The sequence below is a fragment of the Petaurus breviceps genome, unplaced genomic scaffold, assembly GCF_028583685.1.
Source record: "Petaurus breviceps papuanus isolate PSGF00001 unplaced genomic scaffold, PetGlider_PUasm1.0 180, whole genome shotgun sequence".
Classification (NCBI taxonomy): domain Eukaryota; kingdom Metazoa; phylum Chordata; class Mammalia; order Diprotodontia; family Petauridae; genus Petaurus; species Petaurus breviceps.
In genome coordinates, this window is record NW_027185782.1 from 2,117,229 (window position 1) to 2,131,217 (window position 13,989).

The 13,989-nt window shown below is 40.4% G+C and overlaps 1 protein-coding gene across 2 annotated transcripts in view; it reads right to left on the reverse strand.

The window, feature by feature from the left end:
• Positions 1-9,314, reverse strand: part of CHAF1A (chromatin assembly factor 1 subunit A) — a 61,614-nt gene extending 52,300 nt beyond the window's left edge. The window contains exons 1-3 of one of the 2 annotated variants that reach the window (XM_069086797.1): positions 9,095-9,314; positions 6,391-6,441; positions 2,291-3,126 (exon numbers count right to left, since the gene is read on the reverse strand). In XM_069086797.1, coding sequence (XP_068942898.1) covers positions 2,291-3,126; positions 6,391-6,441; positions 9,095-9,314 — 1,107 coding nt within the window. The remainder of the gene's footprint in view (positions 1-2,290; positions 3,127-6,390; positions 6,442-9,094) is intronic. The other variant, XM_069086798.1, reaches the window with a different exon arrangement.
• Between the last annotated feature and the right edge of the window lie 4,675 nt (positions 9,315-13,989).

Genomic DNA, 13,989 nt, shown 5'->3' on the forward strand with positions numbered 1-13,989 from the left:
TGTGTGTGTGTGTGTGTGTGTGTGTGTGTGTGTGTGTGTGTGTGTGTGTGGTGTCTGAGGCCAGATCCAAACCCAGGTCCTCCTGACACCAGGGCCGGTGGTGCTCTATTCACTGCATCACCTATCCACCCCATGTGGCAGGAATTTAATATAAATTCCAGGGCTTTATATTTTAAATGTAAAATGAAACATTAATATTAAGCATTAAAATTATCCTCTTTTGATATAAACTGATCTCTGGTGGGTCATTCTCCCTTGAAAAGTAGAGGCTCTATGGATAATGTTTACACTATAAATTATGGCATTAATTTTCTAAAATTACATTAAAACCCCTAAGTTCATTTGCCATGAGAAAATATTCTACCATTTCTGATTAATGTTTTGGGAACTTTTTTAAGAAAGTCATTTCCTGGAAATACAAACTGAAATGTTCATTTGAAAAAATGAAAGGAAAAACACAACCTGATTAATAGGAAAAGATATCCAAGTTAAACCGGAGTAGATGATCTTTAAGATCTCACCTAGTTCTAACCTTCTATGATTCAGAAAGAACTCTGAGGTTCTATATCACATTCATCAACGTGGCAAAAATAATATAAGATGATATAACTCAACAGGTGCCTTGTAATTGCAAATTGGCATAATCTTCTTAGTCTTAGACAGCAATTATGAATATATGGAAAATATGAGAGATTTTTAGTCAAAGAGAATTTTTGTAGTCCTCTGAAATTATTATCCAAAAGAAAGTTATCTCAAGACATTTACAAGCATTATTATTTGTAACCACAAAAAAAAAAGGCATACATAAATGTCCTACAACTGAGGAATGCCAGATAAGTGGTATACTTGCATAATACTATGATTAAGCATGAGGAATATAAGAACTGTATGAAATTTACGAAATAATGAGAATTGAAGAAAGAACCATAGGATCATAAGACTATAGAGGCAGAAAGGACCTTTGAGGCCAACAAGTCCAAACTCCTCGTTTTACAGCAAAGTGAGGACCAGAAAGAGGAAATGAAATGCCCAAGGACACAAAGGCATTGCAGAGCTAAGATTCAAACATAGGGTTCCTTCAATTGCTTAATACTGCCTCAAAAAGGGGGGCAGCTGGTGGTGCAGTGAGTAAAGCGCCGGCCCCAGAGTCAGGAGGACCTGAGTTCGGTTCCAGCCTCAGACATTTAACACCCACACAAAAAAACTAGCTGTGTAACCTTGGGCAAGTTACTTAACCCCAATTGCCCTCCAAAAGGCAAAAAAAAAAAATACTGCCTCAAAAAGAATACATAACATAAAAGTTAAAAAGGTATGGTATAAACAGACCAAAAAAGCTACAATGAATTCCAAATGAGGAAAATGACAGACTGTTAAGGATATTTTGTGTTGAGATCCATGTTATCTGAATGTAAATACTGACAAAGTTTAATTGATTTTGTTAGTTTAAGGCTAAATGTAAAATAAATTTAAAATCTTTTCTTATACCCCTTGGGAAAGGGATAAAAGGAAAGAAACCACAGCTATACAAAAAACAAAAGGCAACAGAATGTAGTAATTTTGGGGAGAAATAAGAAAACTAAGGTTCTATGTTTCAGGTAACTAGGTTTCAGCAACATTAACTTTTTTTGTTTAAACAAACATCATGATATGAATATCCCATTTGAGGTATAAATCATCACATAAAAAAAAGTAGCTGTTAGTAATTTTTCAAAATTTTCTATTAGCTTTATCTAAAAAACAATAAAAGAAAAAGCTATCAAGAAGACTATATGTGCTGACAAGCCCAAGTAACAGGCATATAAAAGTACATTACAGAAGCAGCACTTCTGGGGCCTTTAAAAACTAATCTGAAGTGACAAGAGAAAAAAATAAGAAATGTGCCAGATTTTCAAAACAAGCAGTCAAAATAACTGAGGTTGATGCTACAGAATTCATAAAGCTGACAAGGCTATTTAAGTTTTGTGTTCTTCTTTCTCCCTACCCCTGACAGCTTCTGGACATTTCAGTTGCTGTCAGCAAATACATACAAGCAAGACTAAGTGAAGGAAAGGGACAGGAGCTGAATTGCTTTTATTTAACTGCCACTCTGGTGAAGTAGATTGAAGCCAGTATCTGAAATGAGGTTTCTGAGGTACCAGTTCACTGCAATTATCCACTGCTAATTGAGTTGGCAATAACTACATGCAAATTAGGCACTTATAATAGAAGTCTCCTAAATGTCAGTGATTAGCACACCACAATGCATGGTGTTTTTTTTTAAAGGCTTTTTTTTAAACTGAAAGAGACTTACCTTATGTACAGGTGTGGTAGAAGGTAAAGGACTAATACTGATTCTCTTTTTCTCAGATACAGATGGTCCTTCAGGTGAGCTAGTGGAAGAGGGAGAACTCAGTGAGGAATGGCTAAGTACAGAGTCATCTTCAGGGCATAATTCTAGGACCTCACTCTCAGAGAGAATGCTCTCATTCAAAGATGGTACTGGAAGTGATCTGACAGCCAGGATATCCTGCAAGACCACTACAGGCACCTTCCCTTTACAAAGGATACCCTCAAATTCATTCCAACTGTCCTGTTTATTTTCTGTTTTTGGAAGATGTATCAACTCAGGGAAGAATTTTAATGAGCCTTTCTTTGAATCTTCATCCTTCAAGACTCCTGAGTTCTTATGTGTTGCAGAGGAATCTTCTGAACTGGCCTCCTCTGATATTGCTACCTTGTGATTCTGGGTATTTGATGGCACCACCAGACCTTTGTCTTTTTCTCTTATTCCATTTATGGTTTCGCTGGATGAAAATGCTTCAGAATTTAATTTACTGTGGTCCATAGGACTGGTCAGTCTGTCATTAGAGTCCTCTGTCAAATCAATTAAAACCAGTGGTTGGTCAATTTGGTTTTTCACCTTTCTTGTTAAAAAGTTATCTAATGGACCCTTCCCATTCACAAGTTTTGAAGTAAACTCTACTCCAGAGTTCAAATGACAGTCAGTTTCCAAGTTCTCCAAAGATGTTTCTAAATCAGCGACTTTACTTTCAACAGAAACACTTTGAGAACCTGATCTCTTGTTATCTGAGTGTCCATCAGTTTTCTCCTTTGGTACAGGAATCAATCTCTTGAAAGGCAATCGAGCTGAAATAGCAAAAAAAAAAATACTGCCATTTAGTAAGTAATAATAATAGCTAACACTTATGTAGCCTTTTAAAATTTTCAAAGAAATATACATATGTGTGTATATATAAATAGAAATAATTTCATTTGATCCACACCACAACTCTGTGAAATAGATGCTACTATCATCCCCTTTTTACAGATAAGAAATCTGAGGCTGAAAGAGGTTAAATGGGGACAGCTAGGTGGCACAGTGAATAGAGTACCAGCCCTGGAGACAGGAGGACCTGAGTTCAAATATGACCTCAGAAGCTTGACACACTTACTAGCCATGTGACTTTGGGCAAGTCACTTAACCCAAATTGCCCTCCAAAAAGCAAAAAAGAAAAAAAAAGAGGTTAAGTGATGCCCAGGCTCACACAGCTAGTCAATTTCTAGAGAAGGATTTAAATTAAAATTTAAATTGACTCCAAGTTCAACACTGTTATCTATATGCCATTTTGCTGTGTGTAAGGGCCCAGAGCTGAAATCAGAAGATCACAGTGCCCAGATGAGAGTTCTATTTAATTCCTAGCAAATGAGCTATGGAAAATTACTTCATCCTTCTAAGCCTCAATTTCGATAAAATAGTGATAATTCCTATTCTATTTACCTCACAAAGTTTTTGTGAGGAAAGCACTTTTTCTAAAGTTCTATGAATTGTAAGGTCATGTTGAAGATGTGAAGAGTCAAAAAGGCAAGACAACTCTCAAGCATCTACTGTGGCAGGCACGTATATTAAACATTCAGAATACAAAGACAAAAACAAAACAGTCCTTGTTTCCAAGGAGTTTATGTTCTGTTGGGGACACATAACTGAGAAACAAATGCAAAGCAATCTAAAGAAGAAGGGTACAAATAAAGGCTTCATTGCTATAGAAGATGGCACCTAAACTGAGCCTTGAAGCTAAAAAGGCTGAAATGAGGGGAGTAAGCATTCCAGGTCATATTGAGTAAACCAATTTGGAGATATCATAGTGTACACGAAGAGTTATGACAGAAAGTGTGGAAAGACAGGTAGGAGCTAGATGGTAAATGATTTAAAATGCCAGGCTGTTTGTATTTTATTTAAAGTTTATCCTGAAAAAGAATGCTGACAACACTTTAACAAAGTTATTGCAGAATTCCAAAGAACTTTGGGACTTTCTGGATCAATTGAAGACGTGTAAGAGTATAATTTTCATACTCAACATTCATTTACCACATAAATACTATTTACCTCCTTTATAGATGAGCCCTTGAACATAATCCAGTTGCTAGGAAAACTAAATTTAGCCTTGAAGGGTGAGGGCTAAGGGAGACAGTATTAGACTCAGAAGGCCAGGATCTGAGTCTGAAGCCTTGACACTTACTAGCTATAACTTCAGACAAGTCATTTAACCTGCTCAATTCTCAGTTTCTCCATTTGTAAAAACAAAGATAATACTGGAACAGTCTACCTCACAAGGTTATAAAGACTACACTTTAATGAAGAGGGTACCCACTAAGAGGGTTAGGGTTGCTCTGAAGACCCCAAAATACCAACACACTGGGTCCTGACAAATGAATTCGACTCAAGAGTCTTCTCAGCCAAAGAAAAGTAAAATTTATTAAAAGTTCACCTGCATTAGATACAGAGTAAGTCTGTGCTAGAAAATTCTACAGCGCTCTCAGTATTCTATGGCATTCCATGGTGCTCTCACAAAGAATACAGCATGTGAAGACAGCATGGGGTCTTATATACAGAATACAATGGTGGGCTAGGCCAGTTTAATGGTAATTGATATTTTGATAGGTGGGAAGTCTAGTAACAGAGGCTTGGGCTCAGCCACAATGTAAAGCTTATTGCCTCATGCAAATGCCTCATCAAATGGGATGATTTAATCAAGAGTCCAAGGGAGGTTCCCAGAAACTGTACCTCAAGGACTCAAGGAGAGGTCAAGGGGGCTCCCAGAGCCCATACCTCATCAATTTTCAAGGAAATTTCAAGTGCTATAAACATATGAGCTATTTTTTATTTTATCTAGCATTCTCAAATAATGAGGTTTTTGGATATATTTTCCAAACAACACAGACATCTTAAAGTGTTTTTTATCTTAATCATCATTATGGAATCATTCTCAAATGCACTACAGATTGAGTGTCTCAATATGGTATACTCGAAACAATTTAACCTTGACAACCCAGAATCTTCTAATGATAATCAATTTTTGCATGTAAGTCAACAAGAATTCATTATGTACCTATTATGATCCTGGCACTCTGCTAAAATCTAGGAATATAAAAAAAGGCAAGTATACTCTCCCTACCCTGAAGGAGCCCACATTCTAATGAGGGAGATAACATACAAATATAGAGTAGACAGAAGGTTACCTTATCAGGGAAGGTTTTAGCAGTTGATGGGACTGGGAAGGCTAAAACACAGAGGTAAAGAGGAAAAACATTCCAAGCATGAGTAATAAGATGGAGGTATTGGGGGCGGCTAGGTGGCACAGTGAATAGAGCACCGGTCCTGGAGTCAGGAGGACCTGAGTTCAAATCCGGCCTCAGATACTCAACACAAAAAGTAGCCATGTGACCTTGGGCAAATCACTTAACCCCAAATGCCCTCAAAAAGCAAATTAAAAAAAAAAAGATGAAGATATCATGAGCAAGAAGGTCAGCTAGGCTGGCCAACAGAATTCATGGAAGAGAATAAAGTGTATTGTTTATCCCTAGGGGATAAGATGACAGACAACTGGGCTTTTTTTGTTAGGGAGTACTTCTGTCTCCCTCCACAAAGAAAGATGTAACATCTCATTGAAGTCAGTGTGCTTCCTTCTAACAGCAGTATCCTTTCAATGTACAATTATCCACTAATCTTTGTAGAACTAAAATTGTCAAGAGAAATCAGATAATAAAATTTGATAAAATCAGAAACATTAATTTTACATACAATACCAAACCTGGTGGGAGTGTCCATGGTCTTCTATCACAGAATAAAGTACACACTGCTATGTAAGCTTTTTTGCCATATTTCAGGCAATTAAAGTTGTCCGAAATATGACTACTAGATAAGCAAACCATTTTTGTGTAAGACAGGAGATACTCTTTGACTGAATTCTGTGTTTGAAACATTAAGGACCCCATTAGATTGGAGGTCCAGTTTACCAGAGGAGTAATATGTGTATTAAACAGTTAAACAATAGGTCACAGTCATTTACATTAAAAGATACTAATCATGAAAAAGTTTCAAACTTGATTCCTCATCCCACCCTAATAATTTACCTTGTACTAATTTCTTGGTCGGGAAAGCTGGTCTGTCTTTGCACTCCATGGCTGTGAATAAAGGCACCAAAAAATAAGTTACTAAACATTTAAATTAATCAGCAAATACGTATTAAGTACCTGATATATACCAGGTATGGTACAGGTTTAACTACAAGTGATATAAAAGTATAAAACTAAATACCTGCCCTCAAGGCAAAACTTAAGTAACAAATTAGTGCTACGGAAAACTTACGCTTCAAAAATTCAGGAGAGAATAAGATTACTGTGGAATGAATTCAGGAAAACTTCAAGAAGGGACTGGAACCTGAGTTCCATCTGGAAGAACAGGTAGGAATTAGACAAGGAGATATGAATATACAAGTTTAGGATGAAAAAAAAGAATATATCTTATAAAACCACTAATTTTTCTGAGGACAACAAAATTCCCTAAGCCTCAGTCTCAACCCTCACATCTATAAAATAGGGCATCCAATTTCACAGAATATTAGGAGAATAACAAATATCTGTAATGTGCTAAGTTCCTAATAAGTGTTAAGAAGGGAAACTGAATATGAAATACACCAACCTAAATATGAAAAACGTATAGGAAAACATGCACTCTCAAATTAACTCTAAATAAATCATTCCAAACTGGACTGTCAATATCCTCTGACAAAATCTTCAGTCTATTCTTTACTGTTTAAAAGCATGTAATTATGTGGTTTCCTAAGAGTTTCAGAACAATAAAATGTCAATGGACAACTGACATCACCTTTAGGCCACAAAAAGTAAAAAATACATGTACTTTTGCTAGAACAAAACAGAAAATTAGATGGAGCCTTTTATGATATTCAGCAAGCACTAGCTGGCTATCCATGGAATCAAAACAAAATCCCCTTTCAGAGGCTAAGTGATAAAAGGGTACCCAGAAGCAACATTTTCTTTCATCCCTCGGTTTTTCTAGTTATCCAAAGGGAATGAAGGTATCAATGCATAATAAATGAGGCTTAATCTGGCATGATACTGGCATAATACCATCAAAACAAGAACAGTTTTCCCCTGCTTTTCCCTTCTCATCTCAGGGATATGAAATTTTCAGCTACCTCATCATTGATCTTGTCCTGCCTCACAACACTCACCACAGACAGAGAACTGTGCCAGCTGACTTCTGCAGGATATCAGTAGTTCCACTGAATATTAAAGATGTAATGGCAAAGAGTGCTGGGTTCAATTAAGGCTTCACCTAACCCAAGTCCATTTACTCATCTGTAAAATGGGAATAATATCTATAGTACTTCTCCCATTGGGTTGCTATGAGGCCCAAATGAGATAATTTATCCAAACTTCTATTTAAATGCTGACTCTCTCAGGGACCAGTACCTAAAGATAACTAAGGAGTTCAGACTGCTAGCTCTTCAGCATCACCGAGGCCCACCAACAACCCTGATGATTGCAGCTTATTAAAATTCATTTAATTGAAAATACTAGGTGCTTAATGCTTAGAGAGGCAGTGAATACTGGGCTAGACTTACAGTCAGGAAGATGGATTCAAGACATCTCTAACACAAATTAGTTGTGTGACCCTGGCAAGTCACTTAACCTTTGAATGCTCGAAGACAGTCTCTAAGACTGTAAGTTACAAAGGAATGGCCACATACATGGGTGCTGGTGAAATCACAGCCTCTCCCCACCCTTGCCCCATAGGCACTGGCAAGGAGGAAGTATAAGACCTTGTCCTCAAGGGAGTTTATAATCCAGTAGGGAGATATGACACAAGTTCTGGAAACTATCATACACGGTATCACTGCATCTGTCTCTTCGATAAAACAGAGGCTACTGGACTAGACTGGCAGCTCTCAAAACTTATTGGTCTCAGGTTCACTTTACACTCTTAAAGTAAAACATTTATGACTGCTCATAAGAGCTTTTATTTATGTGGGTTATATCTACTGATATTTACCACATCGTAAATTAAAATGATTATTGTGATGAAAAGTTTCACTTCGCAGACCCCCTGAAAGGGTACTGAGGGTTCAGATCCCTCCAGGGGATACATGCTTGAGAACTGCTGGACGAAATGATCCTTAAGGATCTGTATTGTCTTCATCCGATATGATATTTCGCCTTGTTGGTTCAGTTTTTCCCCTCTGTCTAATTTAGAAATTGGACAAGTTTATTTCTCAAATTCCTTCCAGGTACTTTCCTCTAGGAACCTCGGCTTATATCTTTGTAAAATGAGGGTCTTCCAGGTCTGACTTTCTAGGATCGGTGGGGCCCAATGGAGAGATGCCGAGCCTGGAGTCAACAGACCCGGGCTGGAATCCCACCTTGGACGCCCACTGGCTGGGCGACCTCTGCCTCCTCTAAGCCTCAGTAGTCTCATCCGTAACATGGAGATAATAGCCAAGGGTATGGTTCCAAAGCCCAAGTGAGAATAAATAATGTATGTAAACCTCGGAGGTCTAGATGTCAACTCCAATTATCAGCATCCGGTCTTTCCCGCTTCCACTCTCTGAGACTCAGTTTCCCCATATGTAAGTCGAGAGAGTTGGTTCGGGAGATCTCTAACGCCCCCTCCCCCCCCCCCCAGCTTGCCTCTTAGGATGCAGGCGGGGAGCCCCGGCCCCCTCCCCCAACGGCCCCGCGCAGCGCTCAGGCCCCGCGCCCCGCTCCCCCACCGCCCGCGCCCCGGGCCCGAGAGGCGCCGCCGCCGCTCCCGTACCTGTCACCACCCCCCTCAGGCCGAGCGCCGGGCTCTCGGGTTCCTCCAGCATCGCCCCGGCGGCGGCGGCGCACGGGCGCGGGTTCCCCACAGGCGGCGGAGGCAATGAAGCGGGGCCCGCGCGGCGGCTGCTTCTCGCCCTCCCTCCTGCCCGCCCACCGGCGCCGCAGCTCCAGCCGCCGCGGCTCGTATTTGGCGGGAACCTCGGCGACCCCGCCATGAGACCCGCTGATAGGGCGAGAGGCCGCCACGTGACCCACACGAAGGCCCCCGGGGAGGGAACAGGGAGGCGGGACGGGGAAGAGGAAACACTCGCGAGATCGAGTTCTTCCTCCGGCCTATTGACATTCCTGAAGGGAGGGCGGAGGGCTCTTTCTTTCTTCCACCGCTAGATAAATCATTCTACAGCTGGCTGGAAGCCCAGGAGGAGCTGCCCAGTGATTGGGTGACAGAGGAGTCACCGTGAGAGCTCGACTTCGGGATTGGATAGCCTGGAGAAGGGGCGGGCTTCCTCGAGTAACGTCACGGTGCCACTAGCTCGAGGTGCAGCGGCCGCTGAGGCGGAGGCGGAGGCGGTGGTGCAGTACCAGTGTTGTAGAAGTCAGCGGAGGCTTTTGACGCCCGCTCTTGCATTCCATTGCCCTATTGATTTTTGAATGGCACAGTTCTTCCAGAGACTGTTTATGGATAATAATAACTAGCATTTATATAGGGCTTTAAGGTTTGCAAAACGCTGTGCAGGGGCAGCTATGGGGCGAAGTGAGTAGAGCTCCGCCCCTGAGTTCAGATTCGTCCTCAGGCTGTGTGACCTTGGGCAAGTCACTTAACCCCAATTGCCCCGACTTCCCCCCTCCAGAAAGACCAGAAAGGAAAAAAAACGCCTTACAAATGTTGTTTCATTTTTGTCTTCACAGCAACACTGGGAAATACTGTTATCCCCATTTTGTAGATGGGAAAACTGAGGCAAGCAAGGGTTAAACAACATTCTCAAACCCAGACAACCAAGTGTCCGAGGTTGGATTTTGGATTTAAACGCAGGTCTAAGTGACTCTTTGGACCCATAGGTGTTGAAGTGGATAGCACCCTAGGGCTTCAGTCAGGATGACTCATCTTCCTATGTTCAAATGTCACAGACTAGCTGTGACCCTGGGCAAGTCATTTAACCCTGTCTGCCTCAGTTTCCTCATTTGTCAAATGAGATGAAAAAGGAAATGACAAACCACTCCAAGATCTTTGCCAAAAAAAAAAAAATGGAGTCAGGAAGTCTTGGACACAGCTTAACTTACTGACTCCAGGTTGAGGCTTTACCCCACTGCACCATCTCCCTACCTCAAGGCCAATTGCCCCTAAGATCAATAAAACCTCCTGCATATGCCATTTAAAATCCTGCACTATCTGACTCCGATCTATCTTCCCAAATTAATTTCACATTCCTTCCTCTTCTGCAGTCTATTGTTCCAGTCAGGGCATGTCATTTCCCATCTCCATGCCTTTGGATAGGTGATCTCTCAAGTGTAGATCAGTGCTCCCTCAGCGTTATCTATATATTTATTATTTAACTGTTTATTTGTGTACAGCCACTCCACCCGGCCCCTAACTCATCTGCTGCACCTAACCTATAAAAGGGCCTGGGCTCATCTCTCTTGATCAGCAATCAGGGGAGATTCCCTCTCAATTATTTACTATTAACTGGCAAACAGCTTGCTTTGTATATATTTTTTTGCATGTTGTTCTTGGTAGATCGTGAGCTCCCTGATGGCAGACACTGTTTTTTATTTCTTTTTGTATCAGCAGTATTTAGCACAAAGTCTGTAACATTGTAGGCAACCTAATAAATGACTATTTACTGACTGTTTTACCTAATTTACGGTTGAGGAAGCTAAGGCAGACAAAGTAGATTTGCCCAAGATCACAAAGCTAGTAAGTTTCTGAGACTGGATATGAACTCATGTCTTCCTGACCCCAGGCTTAGTGTTCTATTCACTGAACCACCCAGCTGCCTCACAGATACTTCTAATTATTAGGAAATTTTCCTTATAATCAAGCAGAAATCTATTTCTCCACAACTTCCCACCTCTTGCTTCCAGTTCTATACAGTGGTACCCTTCCCTAGGGTGGCCTTTCAGACACCTGAAGACTTGTCTTCACTTCTCTCCAGATAAACACCCTTAGTTCTGTCAAACAATCCTGGGGCATGTTCTTGAGACCTTTCACCAACTTGGAATTCTCCCCTGAACATGCCAAAATTTTGACAGTGCTCTGACAATGAAGAGCGCTGGCAAGAAAATACAGCGGCACATCTGCTGGGCTTCCAGTATCTGGCCTGCCCAAATGGAAAAGAGTGAATGTGGGGAAATGCATCTGGGGCGGTTTGGACTGGGCTAGATGGACCAGGCTGGATGGGAGACAAAGCAGATTGTTTAGGAGGCCTGGAAGAGACCTTGAGGGCTTGACCACCGTAGCAGTGAAGAGGAAGGGTCTCAAGCAAAGATACTGTGCAATGTGAATTGACAGAAATTAGCAACAAGACAGACATTGCTTATTCTCCCACTTTTCTGACCATCCCCTCTGTCAACAATGCCAAGCCCTTGAGAACAGGACTGCCTTGCTTTTCTCTTTCAATCAATAACATTTTTGTTATCCAGCTGTTTTCCAGCCTTGTCCAACTCTTTAGGACCCCATTTGGGTTTGGTTTGGTTTTTGGAGTGTTTTGCAGTTTCCTTCTCCAGCTCATTTTACAGATGAAGACATTGAGGCAAACAGGGTTAAGTGACTTGCCCAGGGTCGCACAGTAAATATCTGAGGCCAGATTCAAACTCAGATGTTTTCCTGACCCCAGATCCAGCAATCTGTCCACTGTGCCACCTAGCTGCTCCTTAATAAACATTTATTAAGTGCTCACTATGTGAAAAGTACTGTGCTAACTAAAATACCAAGAATACTGGCACACATATTGTGCCATCAGTATTGATTTGATTTGATATTCATTTGATTCTTTTTTATACCACTACTGTTTTGAATTTCTGAATGCCACACCTCTCTTACAGAGTTAATCCAAACAAAATGACACATTAACTAGTCTGACCTCCCGTGCATCTACAATATTTACATCATCAACCCTAGGAGTTCAGATTGGTCAATGAATTGGTCTGAGTTCTGATATTTTTTTTAGCATTGTTTTCCTTCAAATTATTGTGGTCATTTCTTATGTCCTTCTCTTAATTCTGCTTTGCCTCCTTTTCCCTTGCCCCTAGAGAAGAATGAATTGCAGAGATAAGGGACTAGGGATTAGAAATGTTGCATAAACTGTCAAAAATGGTTAAAGTTTGTTTGGTACTGTTGAACTTTTTTTTCTCTCTTTTTTTGTCTATTACAAAGTGGGAATTCTATTTTGAAATGAAGATGATATTAAAAACAAAATATGTTAATAAAAATAACATTAAAAAAGAAAAATTATTTTTGCTCCCACATTTATTACCACCTATTTCTTTATCTCCTACTCACTTTTTACAAAAAAAGATATTTATTGGGGTTTTTTTGGAGAGAGCATTATATTACTTCCAAATGCCCCTCCCAACCTTCCATTTTCATAAATAGATACAGTCAAGCAAAATTATTCATAACACTGGCAGTATCTGGAAATACATGCATCACTCTATACCTATAGTCTACCAACTCTGCTGATAGGTGAGACACTGTGAAGTCACACTGGGTCATTGCATTGATCACAGGTCAGAAGGATTTCAATGTCATTTTTCTTTATGTTATTATGGTCATCATATGAACTGTTGTGCTGGTTCTCCTTTGTTGACTTTATATCTATTCATCTAAGACTGCCTACCTTACTCTGAATTCTTCATCTTTATCACTTCTTATGGCACAATAACATTCCGTTACATTTGGTACAAAAATAGGGACCCTGGTGGAGCAATATGGAGATGGTCTTGGCCGTCACCCTGGTGGGAGTTCTATTTTGAAATGAAGATGATATAAAAACAAAATATATTAATAAAAATAAGTGGCTCATATATGCTCCAGCCCCTTGCTGAAGGATCTGTGTTTTGGAATGAGGTAGCAATCCCTGATTGATACCTGTGTTGGAGAAGATAGGTCACTGAACCAGGAAGAGCCCAGGTTTAAGAGGAGAGGTCAAAATCTCTACCTTTGTCTGTCTATTAAGCATATCCTTTGGGATTCTTCTAGCTTTCCCTTGGATTTCCCATCTTTGGCAGCCAAATGCACATGGCAAGAAGTGTATGTACTTCCCTAGGTAAACCTCTAATTATATCACAAGCCCCTGACTGCCTCTTCTGCTTTGAGTTTTTCTTTCCCTGAGCACTGGACATGGTTCCTAAAGGTTGGATGTTTTAAGCTATGGTGGCTGCCTTGTGAGTTCAAAAAGTCTAGAGTCCTTGGCTGCTCAGCAGGAGGTACTCTCTGCAAGTACCTCCTTTTCTGATAGCCATGTATGATGTCATGGACCTTGAGTTGCTCAGACAGTTCCTCAGACAAATCCCAGGGTGAAAGTGAAATGCCTGTTTAGTGGTCTCATAAAATGCTTAATTATCAACCTCCTAGGAGAGTACAATAAGAATTTATGGGTTCAAGTTTTAAGTATTTGTCAATGAGTACTTATGAGCCTTGTGTGTTTTAAGCATTTCTTTCATGGTGCAAGAAATATATAGCTGTCCTTACCAGCTGTCTACTTAGTACTTGGAGTACTTTGCTAGAGGAACTTCCCTTCTAGGGAAGACCTAAGGCTGAGTCATACCTAAGCTTTATTTAAGAGATTATCCCCAGGGACTCTGAGGTGGGGGCATAATGAGCTAAGAGAGTATAAGAGAAACCTGAATTCCCTTTGTCCCTTTTTGTGTCAGGTTCTCCTAGGAAATATC